The 16,371-nt window shown below is 39.4% G+C and overlaps 1 protein-coding gene across 4 annotated transcripts in view; it reads right to left on the bottom strand.

Annotated features, from left to right (window-relative positions):
• The window catches only part of myt1la (myelin transcription factor 1-like, a), a 69,275-nt gene that overhangs the window by 5,856 nt on the left and 47,048 nt on the right, over positions 1-16,371 (bottom strand). For all 4 annotated transcript variants that reach the window (XM_042503364.1, XM_042503363.1, XM_042503366.1 and 1 more), the window contains exons 11-19: positions 13,735-13,845; positions 12,272-12,492; positions 10,177-10,472; positions 9,516-9,533; positions 8,122-8,346; positions 4,229-4,380; positions 2,985-3,053; positions 2,749-2,811; positions 2,558-2,641 (exon numbers count right to left, since the gene is read on the bottom strand). In XM_042503364.1, the coding sequence (XP_042359298.1) occupies positions 2,558-2,641; positions 2,749-2,811; positions 2,985-3,053; positions 4,229-4,380; positions 8,122-8,346; positions 9,516-9,533; positions 10,177-10,472; positions 12,272-12,492; positions 13,735-13,845 (1,239 nt within the window). The remainder of the gene's footprint in view (positions 1-2,557; positions 2,642-2,748; positions 2,812-2,984; positions 3,054-4,228; positions 4,381-8,121; positions 8,347-9,515; positions 9,534-10,176; positions 10,473-12,271; positions 12,493-13,734; positions 13,846-16,371) is intronic.

The raw sequence follows: 16,371 nt of genomic DNA on the forward strand, positions 1-16,371 counted from the left end.
AGAACAAGATTCATCAGCTTTTATTAAAGCAAGAAACTATTACATGTTAACCTTTTCACAACAATATTAAGTATGAATAGTTGTGCACTAAACTAATTGTCATTGTATACTGTTTATACAGGTTGTGGTTTTTCAGACACCAGGAGATGGAGCCAGAGCAAAGTACAAAAACTCAGTAGAAACGCAGCTGAGGATTGTAGTAGCTGATCAGTACTCCCCCACCACATGCTGCAGTCATGGAGAACCAGCTGAGGCTCATCTTCAATCAGCTCATCATGGGTTAAAAGGCTCCTCTCCAAACCTCACTTAAGAGAGAGTAATGCAAGAGGACAGATCTGCATCAGGCCTTCTCTCTCAAATGCCAGCAGCAGATACCTTTAAAGCAGCTTGAGTTTTATTGTTGCCTTGTCCTCACAGAATTTCCCATCCCACCCTCACCCCTTTTTGGAAATTAAGGGAAAACTTGTTAAAACATGAATTAAGAGTGGACTCATCAAAGTTTCCACAAGGTTGTATACAATAGAGACAGGGAAAGATGAAACTCATGCAGAGGAATATTGATCAAACTGCAAGTTTCTAATGCCATTGCAAGTTAAACTTCACCAGGAGAAATCAAAATGTTTTTTTGCTTGTGTGAAGCTGCCTTCTTCCAGCCTTAACTTAAAAGGTTAAACAATCTGAGGGCTGTGAGTAAGAAAAAGCACGGGGACGTTTTCACAGTTTATCCGTTAGTTTTTAATATCTGCCCCAACTACAGGACAACTACTCAACTCCACAGAACACACACACAGCATCTCTTGTATCACTCCGCAAAATGTGCATCACATTAAGTAGTTCCTGTTTTCTTATTTCGTAAGAGCAACTCAAAACAATATATGAATTAGGCATACATTTAAAATAACTTATTTATCTAAATAAATCAGAGTAGAAAACAAGATCATCTACCAAATTAAACAAATCTCATCTTACACTTCCAATTAAACAATCATAACATCATTAGAATTAAGACTGGCACTAAAGATTAGTGTCATCAATTCAGTACTAGACCGAATGTCTCCACTTCTGTTCTGAATAAAAAGTAGTAGAAGTGTTTCTGTAGATCATAATGATGTCACAGTGACCTTGACCTTTGAACAGAAAATCGCCATCAGTTCATTGTTAAGTCCAAGTGGATGTTAGCGCAAAATTTGAAGAAATCGTTGGTATTGAATTCACAAGAATGTGATGGATGAGGTCACGGTGACCCTGATCTTTCACCACCAGAAGTGAATCCCTTTTTAGCTGAGTCCAGGTGAATGTTGGTACCACATTTGAAAAAGTTCCCACAAGAGAATCTTGAGATATTGTGTTTATAAGAATGGGACAGTCAAGGTCAGAGTGACCTTGACCTTTGGACTATGACCATCGAAATCGAATTGCAATTTTAAAAAATTCCCTCAAGGCGTTCTTGAGATATCACAGTCACAAGAATGTGATGGATGGACGGACAACCCAAAAACATAAGGCCTCTGGCTGCAGCTGTTGCCGGTGCAGAGGCATAAAAATTGTGAAGTTTTTTAAAAAACGGTATCTCTTAAGGATTTGATGGAAGGAGGGGGAAGGCACAGAGTCACCTACAACCCCCTCCTTCTCGCCCGTACTCTGCCTCAAGGCCACAGCGGTGCAACGACGAGCAGGACAAACACGGCTTGCTCTGCCGATGACACCCTCTCGGCTTCCAGACACTCTGCTCTGCCTCCTGCATCCCAAAACGCCCTTCGCAGTGACATTTGTGCTGATTAGAATTAGCCCAGCGTCGGTGGGGCCGCTCCCCAGCCGAGCTCAGGTTAAGCTTAATTATGATTCCACTGTTAACGATGATGGCGGATGGAACAGAGGTGGCAGCAACAGCTGGCTGCAGACTGACACCAGCTGAACTTATTATTCACAAGGTCGTATTGGCTTAACATTATGGCTCTGCTTTAAGGAAAATGTCAAACGCTCACTAGTGCTAACCTTTAGTGGACTCGGCCTGCTGGGAGCGGGAGGTGAAGTAGAGGACTGACCACAGCTCCTCTCTAAAATATTCTTCCCTAAAGTTAGAAAGGTCAGCACACACAGGCAGCATTTTAAAAGAGTAGATGGATGACTATATGACAGACAGAGAGCCGTCACTATAAAGTGACTGTTGTTCTATTTACATACCAGGAAATATACAGTAAATCTTTTAGAAATATAATCTTTTCGATTTCAAGGGGCAGAATTTTTCAACACCTTTTCATTTCATAGTACTTTTCACTTCACAGTGCTTCATTGAACTGGTGCTGGATGAATCGAGTGGTCAAAAGACAGTTTATCAACAACAAAAGAACATCCAGGGGCTTTGGCATGTTTGTCAGACAGAACAAGCAGAAAGCTTTTGACTTTTGACATGTTTATGTGATGAAGGCGTATGGCTGTCTTCCATGAAACAGAGGTGAGGTGGTAATTTGGGAGCATTTGAGGGTAAGATTTCTCAAAATCCCCCGCTGACACTTCCCAGGCTTTCTATCAAAGCTACAATTGAAAGAAACCTTACTTGATTGGCTCCTGGTCGTCCTTATCCTCTTTGCTGTGCAGGATTTTGATGCCACTCTTCTTGGCGCGTGGACAACCGGACAGACTACGGGATAGGAGGACAATTTTTTATATTTATAACTGTAAAAGACATATACAGTGAAGCTGCATGCACAGCTGCAGGCATCTGTAGTTGAACTGTAGTTACTGTACCTCCTGTGGGAGGCGTAGTTTCCAGTGATGTGTCCAGATCCATCGCAGCCAGGGGTCGGACACCTGAGGCACAAACGCAAGGGTTAAACAGCATCTTGGTCTTGAATTGTGAGCTTAACCAACATTCGGACTCCATCTGAACCTCTGACCTGTCCAAACCTGGTCCTGCTTTTAGTGGTCATAATAACAGCCCTGCCCTGAATATGATTCAAAGTACAGTGACTTTGTAGACTCACCTGAGTTCTTGTGAGTTGGATGTCATCATCCCGCGCATGTTCTTGTCGGCCAGCTGGCAGCTTGACAACCTGCAGGAGGGAAGGAGACACAAACTGAACTCCAGCAAAACCTTAACTTGATTCTGAAAGTTGTATTCACAAAAACTAGGCTGTTTTTTAAACATTTTAACAACAAGTGCATGTTCATCAAACTAATGCATTAACCTTATTTTCCTCAAGCAAGAAAAAAAATTGGAAACAAAAGTTTCTGTTTTTCACTCTTGATATTAGCAGCCTAGAACTAGCGTCTCATGGTTGTATGACTATGCAAACTGGTCAAGTTGCATTTACACTTAACATCTATGTCTGTAAAAACATGGATGCTTCACACACATCAAATCAGTATCTGACCAAATGTCTCCCTTTCTGTTCCAGAGTTTTGATTTTGAATAATGGCCAGAAAAATGTGTTTGCAGAACATTATGATGTCACAGTGAAGCTGACCTTTAACCTCTTGGATATAAAATGTTATTACTTCATCATTTTATCCTATTAGACATTTGTGTGGAACATTTTCATAATCAGCGTATGAATTCTTGAGTTATGGCCAAAAACATGTTTTGTGAGGTCATAGTGACCTTTGACCACCAAATTACAATCAATTCATTCTCCAGTCCAAGTGGACATTTGTGCCAAATTTGAGGAAACTCACTCAAGGCCTTCTTGAAATATTGTGTTCACAAGAATAAGACAAACACAAGGTGGCACTGACATTGATCTTCAAAATATAATCAGGCCGTTGTGAAGCCCAAGTGAACGTTTGTGCCAAATTCATAGAAAGGCATTCTCCATATACAGCATTCACAAGCATGACACAGACAAGGTCACAGTGACCTTGAAACACCAAAAGTGAACTTTGAACACCAAAATATAATTAGTTTATCGTTATAATCAAGTGGATGTTTGTGCCAAATATTTTTTAAAAATTCCCTCAGGTCATTCTTGAGATATGTACAGTCTAAAAACATTTAGCTCTTAGCCACAACTATTGATGACGGCATAAAATCACATGCACTCCTTTTGGACCTCTGGAGACTGTACTGTGTTTTTGAATTTAAGCTTATATGTATGTTTATGTACTGCATATTTTAAAGAGTAGATTTCCAAGAAGGGACAATAAAGTGAAGTTAGGTTGACTTTAAGTCCCTCTAGACATCCCATTATGGTGCTGTGTTAATCAGGTCAGAGGTACGAGTGAGTCTTACGTGATGAGCTCCTTCTTGCTCTCCTTGCAGGGCGGGTACTTGTGGTGTTTGGGGCTGGGCATTGTGACCTCAGCTGGGTAGCGCTGCTCGTCCAGCAGCTCCTGGAAGGGATCCAGCTCGTCGCTCTGGTGTAGAGACGAGAAATAAGCAGACTACGACACGTCACTACGGGCTCCATGTCAACACATTCTGCAACATTATGTTTACATGTGAGACGCAGATGATAACTCAAAGAATATTCATCAAGTTATTCAATGTAATGCTTTCTAATCTCACTTTCTTGAACACTTATTTTTGAGAAAGGCAAAATCCACTGGTATATTTTTCATTTGCAAGACTTAATGACATTTTATTGTAAGACAGACTTTTTTTTTTTTTACAATTTTTTTTAAAAAGCAGTGTAATTTTATCCTCTGTGGGACAGCTTATAATTAATTTTCCCTTAACCCCAAATGGGACATATGAGTGATCACACCCGCTCTGTCGCATGGCTGAACATGCAGTTGTGCAATAATTTAGCCTTTTAAAGTCATTAAAACTTTTAAAAGTCACTCAAACACACGAAAACTTCCTTCAATTCACTGCTAAACTTTGGCAAAATGACAAAAACTGTTTTGGTGTTTATTCACTGTGTGTTCTTGCATATTTTCTGATGATCAACATGATTGTGATTATGATTATTGCTCAGACTAATTTGGGCCTTTAGAAAAGTATATTTTATAGAACAAATGAAAATAAAAGGTGACTGCATCTGTAATTACAATATGAAAACTTTAAAGAATTATGAGCAACTGCAGCTGTCGACGGTGTGTGTGCATTTCCAAAATTAGACCAAAGAAAACCTACAGAGGCTGTAAAAAGAAGATACATTTACATGGGAGAAAAAGTGCTGTTTAATAAATAACAGGAAGGACAGAAGTCATCTGACATATTAATATGATTATTACTATTAACAACTAACAGTCTGATAATCTAGAACAGTCTGATAATCTCATTATTGTACCATGTTGCTGAAATTGAGAGCCTGTTATGATTTCTTTATTATGTTGTATGTCTATATATGCCCTGTTTGATTACTTTAACACATGGTAATGACTCTGTGAAATGTATCAGCCCTGGGTAACCAGTTCAGTGTCGTCCTGCACCAGTTAGACTCAGTTGAACTCAGTGAACAGGAGCCTTTGTAGCTGTGAGCACTGCAGTCTGCTCTGCAGTCCACACATCACACCTCCTCAGTCGGGAGCAGAAATTGTTCAGGACTGTCTGGAGAAAAATCCCATCAGCCGGCGAGCTCCAGGCTCTGGCCTCCTCTGCAATGTCGTGCTTCATTAACAAACGCAATTACTCTCCTGATTAAAACCTTTCACTTCAGCGCTCTAAATCCAACGAGGCAAATGTAGCAATTTGCTGCATGGATTGCTCTGTGTGATATCAGATCTGCGAGGATTTAAAGCGTGCAGATGATCTATCATGTTTTACTTGTGTATTAGTGGTGTAATTCAGCATTTTAATGCACCATGCTCGAGCTCCTGAAGCGTTCATTCAGAGAGCTGCTGGGTCTGAGCTGATGCAGTGCTGCTTTTCACCACATGAGAGCGCACTAAGACCTGATGGAGAGACGGCTGCATCCACGCTATCAACCCGAGTTAGCTATCAGACTGGTAAAAGTAAGCTTTTAAATTTAAGTGAAAGCAAAACTTTACTTTTATTCCTTCTCACACACACTTAAAGAAAAAACATGTCTATTTATCACATTTATTTTGACTCAAAATGTTCTTAAGCTCCACAGGTCCCTTTGATGGTGAATGTATAATTCAGAGTAAGGTAGTTCTAATCTATTATTGGCATAACAACAAGCACAAATCTGAGGTTGGCATTATTTTAGGTTGCAATCACTTTTCATGCATCTCCACTGTGTGCACATATCAATTCAGTACTAAATATCAACTTGCATATTGGATTTGTGTATTTAAAACTGATTGTATTCCACTGTGTTTTTGCAGAACAACATATCACTGAGTAGGTTACAGCTAAGAATTTGAAAAGACAGCGATGCCGTCGATGCAGGTTTAGAAGCCCATTTCCATCCAATGATAAAAAAAAACATATAAATCATTAAAATGAGAAACATTCCCAAAATATTGACCTCATATCTCAAAATGAGAAACTTTTTTGAAACAGTAGAAAACTTTCTTGCAATAATGACTTATGAATAATGAGTTATTAACTTAGAATAATGACTGTTTCAAAATAATGAGAAACTTTCTCAAATAATGACTTGGTATCTAAAAATAATGACATAGAATCTTAAAAAAATGGCATAGTATCTCAAATTAATGAGATTTTCTCAAAATAATTATTTATTAACTCAACTTAATGACTCAGTGCTTCAAAATAATGAGAAACTTCCTCAAGTTATAATTTAGTAGCTAAAAATAATGACACGGTATCTTAAAAAATGGTATTATATCTCAAAAACTGAGAAACTTCTCAAAATAATGACATTGTACCTCACAATAATGACATAGTATCTCAAACTAATGTCTTGGGATCTGAAAATAATGACTCAAAAAATGGCATGGTATCTCAAAATAATGTCATTTCCTTAAATTAATGAGAAAGTTTCCGAGTTACTTAGTTTTTTGTTTTAGTTCTAGCAGAATTTGGCTTCCATAGCTCTTAAATGTTCACACTTTGCTGAAAGTAATACGAAAGAATGAGAAAATAGGTCACAACAAAATGTCTTCCTCTTCCTCTTTCAGCAAGGTACCTTCGTAGCTGTTTTCTTTAAGCATTCTTAAGTGTGCTTCTCTGAAGTTTGATGAATATGGATCCTGCTCTGATTAGGATTAGCTCTATCCTCGCTGATTGTCACTTTAACATTTAAACTCCCTCTCTGCACAGGCTGCAGCACCTTTTCTCCTTCAATATCAAAGTTTTAAAAACTCAAACAACACATTTTATTTCCTTGAGAGTAAAACAAGCTCCTTGAAGCACTGTCTTTGTCTCTGGCCTTTTCTTATTATTTGCAGTGCTGAACTATTTCTATTTAGTGGCTCCAGGGTGAAGAATAACAACAAAACCCACACTGTGATGTACAACTTTGGCAAGCACCGTCGTTCTGTGCAGTTTCCATGCCTTTGGTTAGTGAAGTCGTACATACACACATAGTGGACCTTTCCAAACTCACAAAATTCCCTCATATGTATGCAAAGTGATGCAAAAATTATGCGTACTAGCAACCACAACTACGCCCTCGCAAAATAAGTCCACAACTTCTCTGTGGTGCTTTTCTGCTATGCACCAGGGGACAAGCATCCCTTTAAATAGCTTATAAAGTGTAATCATCTCTTAATCTATGTGTGCACCCTTTAATATAAACTCTGGGTTCCTTAAATCTCTCAATTTCATGCTTCAAATTATCCTTACTTGGCATGATTAGGCGACAGGCTGCCTAAATATTAAATTAGGTGCTTAAAGCCTATAATCATAACTGTAAGGCCAGAGTGTGGAGCATGAGCAGCTTTTAGGGCTTCAGTTTGGTCTACAATTGATTAAATTTTTACATTTTCAGGTCACTTATTCAATGTGCACCTTACATTCATCTTTAATGAAAAGTTTAAGGTGGCTTTCAGGTTTAGAGTTTAGTGTTTTTCTTCTCTCTGCCTTCACATCACTGAACTTTTGAACAGTTTGAACTAAAGCGATTGTGCAGAAATTACACAAAGAATCCACTCAAATGTGTCGGCGTAAATATGTCTTTAGATCTACAAACTGCGGTGGTACTTTGGATATAAATTCACTGACAGATCTGCAGTACCTCTTTTCAATATGATGCCTGTAAACTTTGAACCATCAGTCGTATCATGATGTTTCTGAGACCTTCCCATTACCTCTTTGTGGTCCTGCTCATCCCCCAGCCGTTTGATCTTGGTGTAGTCGACGGGCAGGTCCCAGCAGTCTGTGTCGCTCAGCTGGTAGCAGCGGCTGCTGAGCAGAGCCTGCCGCTGGGGTGACATCGGCTGCAGGGGGGTTAGCACTGTCCCGCTGCCCTCCGGACCGCCGGGCTGACCAGCTACATCCACAGCACCGCTGTCATCAAGGTCGCCAACTGGGCTCTGATGGAGAGAAGCAGGGAGAGAGCTGATGATCACTGGTGTCACAGCTCACAAACAACTTTGGCTGGTAGGAATGGGAATCACCAGAGCCCCCACGATACAATAATATATATATATAACAATACTTAAGTCACAATACAATATTATTGTAAATGTATTGCAGTATTTAAACATTTGTGATCTACTGAGTATTGCGATAACATATATCACGATATATTGCAATTTATTACTGTTTTACAACTACAAATGATGTCCCCAAAGGAAAACTTAAAAAAAATTTGATAGATAGATAATGTTTTCAGTCAGTTCATCTCACTTCAATCCTTTTCAGTGCAGCAAAGTATATCTAGTGGATTTAGAAAACACTTGACTTTATTATTTTAGTAGGCTACTTATATTTTATTTTATTTTATGTTACTTTACTTTACTTTATTTTGATTGTAAAGTACTTTGTTGCTGGTGTCTATGAAAGGTGCTATATAAATAATCATTGTGTATATAAATAAACATTGCTTTGTTTTCTTGTACTGATAATAAGTTCCATAAAAAAGATAAATAAAAATCAATACTCGTTGTCTGTGCATCGATACAATATTGCCATACAAGTTATCATGATACGATGCTGTATTGACGTGGTTGTTGACAAGCCTCAAGGTGGGTGCTGAAAAGCATTTTTAAGTACATGAATTGGTCACAATTCTCTCATTGCACTTTTGTAAAATTGGAGGACTTACAAATTAAAGATTAAACACAAAATAGTAAAAAATTAAGAGCAGAAGCCAAGACAGCCTGACTTTTAGTCCCTAGTACAGTCAAGCTCCAAAAAAACTTGATCCTAAAAAAAAATAGAGTTTAGTTTTGTTCAAAATTTGTTGCACAATAATAAATATGGAATGCTTTATATATAACCTAGGTTAAAGTAGTAGTAGATAAACTTGATGTTCTCTGCGGTTAGGTGGAAAAAGATATGTACATATATCAGCAATTGGCCAAAATGAGTTATAAAATATTGGCATATTGGATAGTTCATATTGCCAAAGTTTTCAGATTCATATTAAATACTAGCATTAAAGCACCGTTAAAAGATGATGTTCATTTCATTATAACTCAAGTCTGATTTTCATGGTCTTGTTCATCATTTCTACCAGTAATAATAATAATGTACTCACCAAGTTGACTGCTGAGATCTGGAAACATGGAGAAAAATGGATGGGAAAAAAAAGTTTATCCAGATTATCTGAACTGCTTCATGTAGAGGTAGTAACAGCAAGTAAGTACACCTTAAATGTTGGCAACAGCAAGTAAGTACACCTTAAATGTTGGTAACCCCTTACTGCCCAGAATAACTCTGTGCAAATAATTATATTAAAAACAGTAGGTCAAAGTTGACGCAAGAAGTGAATCTGTAAACTGTGAAGGATGTTTAAAAAAGACATTTTGGTTAAAATTCAATTATTACTCGCCTTCGTACTCCCAAAAAGTTGACAACTTGTCCAGATGTCTAACTATGAATATCTCTTGTCTTTTTATAGATTTCACCATGTTCACAGATCTCAAAAATGACCTTGATGGATACAATGCTATCATTACTGATAGAAAAGATTTTAAAACAATGAAAATAAGACTAAAGATGTAATAAATCTGAATTATCCAACAAAATCTCACTGTGATGAGCATAACTCAAACTTTATTTAATGTCTTATGTATCGTTTATTCTACACGTATCAAAGTAACTTCCTGATGCTAACATAGTGTTTATTATTTTCCTGCTCTTGTGTGTAACTGTGATATATGAAGTCAGACGTGTTTGTGCACACCGCCTCAGACTACCTGTGTCAGCAGGTCCTGGGGTTTCCCTCCCAGAGCGTGCGGGAGCTCCCTGCACCTCGTGGACAGGTTGAGGATGGCCGTGGCCGCCATGTGGGCCGCCTCCATGTCGTGGGTGTAGTCGAAGCTGCTCTTACTGCAGGTGCTGCTGGCGCTGCTTCCTCCTCCTCCTCCACCGCCACCTCCTCCTCCTCCACCACCTCCTCCAACTCCTCCACAGCTCAGGCTGCTGCTGCTGCTGGGAGCGTAGCTGCTGGTCGTACTGCTGGCCGGGCTTGACGTCTTACAGTAGCGCTTGGCTGTGGGGAGGCACACAGACACACACACACACACACACACACACACACACACACACACATGTATGGGTGATTTGTTAGATTGGTGATGGCATTTGGCCAAACTGTGAGGCAGATGGATACAAATTTACAAAAAAAAAAAGGTTCTGTCACATCTAAAAATATGCCAAAAAAGTATCTGATGAAGTGAAAGACGGAGAAAGAATGGTGATATTCCTTATTAACCAACAGTGAATGTATCGACTAAGTATTGTGTGTGTGTGTGTGTGTGTGTTTGTATCAAAGCCTTCTCCCTCTGTGCAATAGAGCTCCGTTGTTGTCCAAAAACTGTTTAAAACACACAAATGAGCCACACTGCTGCAGTGGGTGACATATTCCTTCATTACCATGAACACACAATGTAATTTATTTTGACTCAATCCCACAAACACTATCCTGCTGCCCCAAATACTCGCTTGACCAACAACTGTGAATTAATCCACCATTGAATATAGTCCCCAACAAATGCACTGTTTCCTCCTGGTTCACTAACATTTGCAAATAAAAAAAACCCACAGTGTCCAGCTGATTTCTGAAATTTTGGACTATGTATTAAAGCTACATATTTGAAGATCTATGTCTTTAGTAGGAGCGAATGGGCTTTGAGTCACATACTCAAGTGGTAGAGAAGTCGAAAAGTATTGAGAGACGGACAAACACATTGCTGTTTTGGGTTTCTTCATTGGATTTGTTGACAACAATAAAAATGTAGAATAACACCAGACAAGAGGAGGCAGACGTAGGAACAAAGAAAAAGGGAGAAAGACAGTTATTGTATGCTGGTGCAATGGTGAATCGGGGCTCGGCAGGCTGGAGTGATGCTGATGGAGGGAAGGATGTTGGAAAGGAGGGAGGGAGTCGTGACGGAGAGAGGGGAGCGCAGACACCTCGTCTAAAAAACCTCCCTCTTGCCTGCGTCTCACTAATGGCTCCCAGCCAAAGAAACAGGGCTCGCCTCCATTATCTCTCTCCTGTTTCACAATCCCTCCATCTGCACCTCCTCCCTTCCTCCATCCCTCCATCCACTGCTCAGAGGAGGCAGGCTCTTGGCTTGGCATTTCCATAACTCTGCTCTGCTTTCACTCTAACCATGTGGAGAGGCGGAAAACACCGGCATTTTCAGCGCTGTAACAAAGAGAATACACTGAGTGCTGAGCGTGTGTGTGTGTGTGTGTGTGTGTGTGTGTGTGTGTAATCAAGCCTTTGTCGTCAAGTACAAAATGTTCTCCCTAGAATAGGAAAATGAATAGAAATTCTTCATAGTGGTTTATTTCATTAAACTGAGACAAAGGACTGATAGTAGATCTGTTTCAGTCCACCTGTTTTTGCTGGTCATTTTGAATTAAGAGAAATTAGGAATAAAAGCAACATGAATTCAAATAAATGTTATGTTACGTTTGCCTGAAGTGGGAAATTTGGCATTTTCATTAACAGAAAATGGGATTTAGACTGAATGTAATAGATTTTCAGACAAAATAATGATGCTGCAACACCTGCTTCTTCTCGATACTGCTTGTTATTCTTCTTCTAACTTATTTGAATTCCAGTATTGTACTGTAGATACAGCATCTGTGTTGTTGCCACCCACTGTGACATATTTATTTCCACCAGCAAGCTGGAGAAAAAAAACAGAACACCACACCTCCTATAAACAAAGGAGACAAATAAATGACATAAATGATAAATGATAGTCACACAGTCTTACTGTGAGACTGAGGATTTAGAATTTGATCATCTTGTTGATGTGCGTTCATTTTTCCTACCATCATAACCCTTTGGAGAGGTGTCTCGCCCGTGGTGGGATTTGTTTGTCGGGCCTCTCTTTCCGTAGCTGCCGTGCTGGCTGTCGTAGCCGCCGTAGTCGTAGCTGGTCTTGGAGTATTTTTCCAACTCCTTGGCCAGGTTGGACCGTGGCGTGCTGGTGGGAACGTTGTTTTTGTATCCGTACTGAGGAATCTCCAGTTGCTTGACGAAACACATCGGCCTGAAAGGCAATCAGAGGGGATTTCTCCGCACCATTCGGCATCTCTGATTTAGCATTAAGTGTGAATATAAACATATTTTCCAAAGCCAAGATGGCAATCAACAAAACAAAGTAGACGCTGTCTTAATAGTGTATTCTGGAAATTTGTATACACCATTCAGCATCCCTTATTAATAATTAACAGTTTATTTGCATGACAACACAGTGGTGCAGAAGGGGAATTCTGCACACTGCTCATTTCTCTGCATTATCTGACGTATCTGCTTTACATTTTATATGTAAATGATATCAAAACATGGTTCCAAATCTTAGGAAACAGGAAACCATTTGACATCATCTTTAAGAGACAAGAAATTACGTCTTTTGGTCTTGTGGATATGTATGAGAGACTGGGTTGTTACTTCACTATTGTGCTTCACCAGTCAATTAAAGTTTGTATGATCTACAGCTGCTTCCCGCCAACATGTGTGAGGAATTTTCTGCACCATTTAGCATCCCAGATTTAAGCAACACAGTTAAGAAAAAATTGCTGTTTTCACATCCCAAAATGACAATGAACAAACCAGGGTAGGTGCTGTATTAATGGCTTGTGCTTCCATTTCAAAGCACCATTAAGCATCCCTTATTTACACATGACAGTTTTAAGCTAAGCAGTATGACCAACAGATTCTAAAAACATATCTTTATGTGTTTCCACATCTTAGGAGACAGTCAACACAAACAGTCACTTTGTTTTCTATGCTGGTTATCTATACTAGCTATTTGCAATTCCTGGTTTAGAAAATTAAAATTTTCATGTCACCATTTGCTATCCACTGTGTACTAATGAAAAAAGGCAGAGTTAATGCACTAGTGGCTTAATTGTACCATTTGACATCCTTCATTTAAGAGACTCATAATAATCTTAATTCATTTGCGAAAGCCTTCTTGTCTTATACTTTTTAAGAGGCAAGGCTGGACTGTTTTTTACAGCTTTACTGCACTATTGAGCTTCCCTATCTCATTAAGGTTCACGTGATCTGTAGCTGAAATTGTGGGATTCAGCACAATTCAGAATGGGCACCACTTAGCATCCCTGATTTAATTAAATAATAATAATAATAATAATGTACTCCATAGTTGTTTCCAAAACCATAAAGGATCAAGGCAAGGTAGGCCTGAAGTCTAAATGTTGCCCTGCATGACAAACACGTGTGATGCATGTAATCTTAATTATGGTCTAAGTCTCTAAGTGGGTGGTACCTGAGGACACGGTCTGACGTCTGATTGGTCTTACTGCCGCTGTCAGTTGGGAGGCTCTTCTCGTGGACCTTCGCCATCTTCTCTGCGGCAGCGATGGGACAGCCGGACAGACTGGAGGAGGAGGAGGAGGAGGGAGGACAGAGGAGGGGGGGGGACAGCACACAGCCTGGTTACATACTGTACTGTTCACACACAAACACACACACACAGACACAAACACACACAGCATCTGGCTCTGAATGGAGACCGGTTCAGCTGTCAGTAACAGCAGTTCAGAATGAATTATGGATTTAATATGGCCTACTTCATGATGACAGCATTACGGGTTTACTGACTGATGGTTTGTGACTGATGCAGTGACTTACTGGTTTACAAAGTCAAACTTTGACTGGTTTACAGACTGATGGTTTTCTTGATAATAGCTGGACAACTAGAGAACAGACTAACTGGTAGTTAAGTTCTGTACTGACTGTCGGACTGCTTTATAATTTTTTAAGCAGAATTGTTACTGACTGATTGGTTTACTAGTTCATTGACTAACTCGTTATATACTGGCCAGGGGTGTAAATATAGACAGTGCAGGCGTATTTGTACTGGGGCTGACAGAGTGAGGGGATCCATAGAAAGAGTAAGCCCTCAAACAATATGTTGGGCAGAAAATGGGCTCTTTTTTGCCAATTTAGAAACATTCCTGTGTTTGAAGGAGAACTAACATTAAACCAAAGATTGTGTTATATATGAAAAAAAGTCAGATCAAACTTTTTTATATATAGAGCACCTTTAATACAATCATGCAGCCCAAAGTGCTTCAAAGAGCAGGATTGAAATACCACGGAAAAAGTAAATAGCGATTACAACAATTTTACAAAATTACAACAATAATGAAATTTTTTTAGAAAAAATTTTTTTTTAAAAAAAAACAAATAAACACAAGGGATAAAAAATAGTCAGTAGCGATCTGTAACAAAATCTTTTCAAAAAATGTATGGTTATTCTACATGAACTAAAAGTAAACTGTTAAAAAAAACTAAATCAAATGAGTAGTTCCTTGTTTTCTGTGGTATTTTTGTTATTTATATATGTGCAATGATGGCTTCTGGGCAATACATATGTGGGTGTTATACAATAACACAATGCAATTATACGGTAGCTAGTTTACGTACATAATTAATGACTAGCATGCATAAGGGCCCATCATTAGAGCGTGCACTGTGCCCGTTATGACTACCTTACTGTTGCAGTGACTCTATGTGAACTCCTCAAACTGTACCTAAGCGGTTAGGTGCTGGTCTGCTATTTTACCCACCACCTATTTACTGACTGGTTGACGGACAGCTGGGAGTAAGAAGCAGTGGGTCCTGCTCCACACAAACGCTTTTCTCTTAAATGTGTTTGCAGTCACTTCCATTAAATAAACGTGTTACTTCACACCAACTCCCAAAGACGAGCATAACTAAGCAACACCCTCTAAATTTGTATCAAGTTCAAGTTTTTTTGTTTTTTTCTTTCGCAGTCAAGTGTAACCCCACAGGCGGCTATGCAGATGACACATATCTACTACTTTCCATCAGTTGCTATGTCTGCAATTATCTAATGATTGTCTCATTTAGGGTAAATTATGTTTATTTACTGAAGCAGTTGCTTTGGACCCTGATAAACCTTGTCATTTTCGAGAATTAAGGCTATAAGTTGCCAACAATTGTGCAGCGCTTCTGAACAAAAAAAAAAGGAAAAGAAAGAATTACAAGTGAAAAGTGACAATTAAAATGTGTTGTTAATCCAGACTGACACGTACATAGCTATTGGTTTAGCTACTCAAAAAAAAAAAATGTTTTGTCCACTAAACAGTCTGATAGTTTCAAGGTATTCTTGGTGAAGACAGTTAGTCATAAATAAAGTTGGCTTTGACTGGACGGACAGTAATTTCAAAGTTGCTGACATGATTTTTGCAGTGTGAATTTGGCGTTAGAGAGAAGCCTGAAACACAGTTATTATTCAAAACTTCCTGCTTCTCCCTCCGTCTGTCACTCCGGGCAATTCCTAATCACTTCATACACAGAGGGAGTGAAATATTGTTATTACCAATACACACACACACACACACACATTTTCAGGATGATAGGAGTGTGTGAAGAGTTTGTGACAGATCAGCACGGCGGCTGCTGCTACTGCTGCTACTGCTGCTATGAAGGCGTTTCCATGGCGACTGCCAGACATGAAAGCTATGTGAGCTGGTAGCTAACAGTGGCTAAGCTAGCTAGCTCGTGCTTTGTTTCCTCTCCCAGCGGAGCTGTGCTACATAACACACCCTGCAGCCAAGTCTGAGCGCGCGCGTGTGTGTGTGTGTGTGTGCTTCTCTGTCTGCCAGCACACGTGTGCTGCTGTCTGTGAGCTAATTTGTAAGTGTCTGTGTGTGTGCGTGTGCGAGTGTGTGTTCCAGTAAGACTTTGTGTGCATAAAACAGTTTGTATGTGATTTGAGGCTCCACGTATGTGTGAGAAAATGAGTGTGAATCCTAATCACTTTACATAATTCAAAGAAATGCATGTGTGTGTGTGTGTGTCTTTGCCGCCTGTGTGTGATGCTCTGCTCTGCCTGTTAAACAGCTGAACTGCTGATGTGACGCAGACACACCTT

The sequence above is a fragment of the Plectropomus leopardus genome, chromosome 16 (assembly GCF_008729295.1).
Source record: "Plectropomus leopardus isolate mb chromosome 16, YSFRI_Pleo_2.0, whole genome shotgun sequence".
Taxonomy (NCBI): Eukaryota; Metazoa; Chordata; class Actinopteri; order Perciformes; family Serranidae; genus Plectropomus; species Plectropomus leopardus.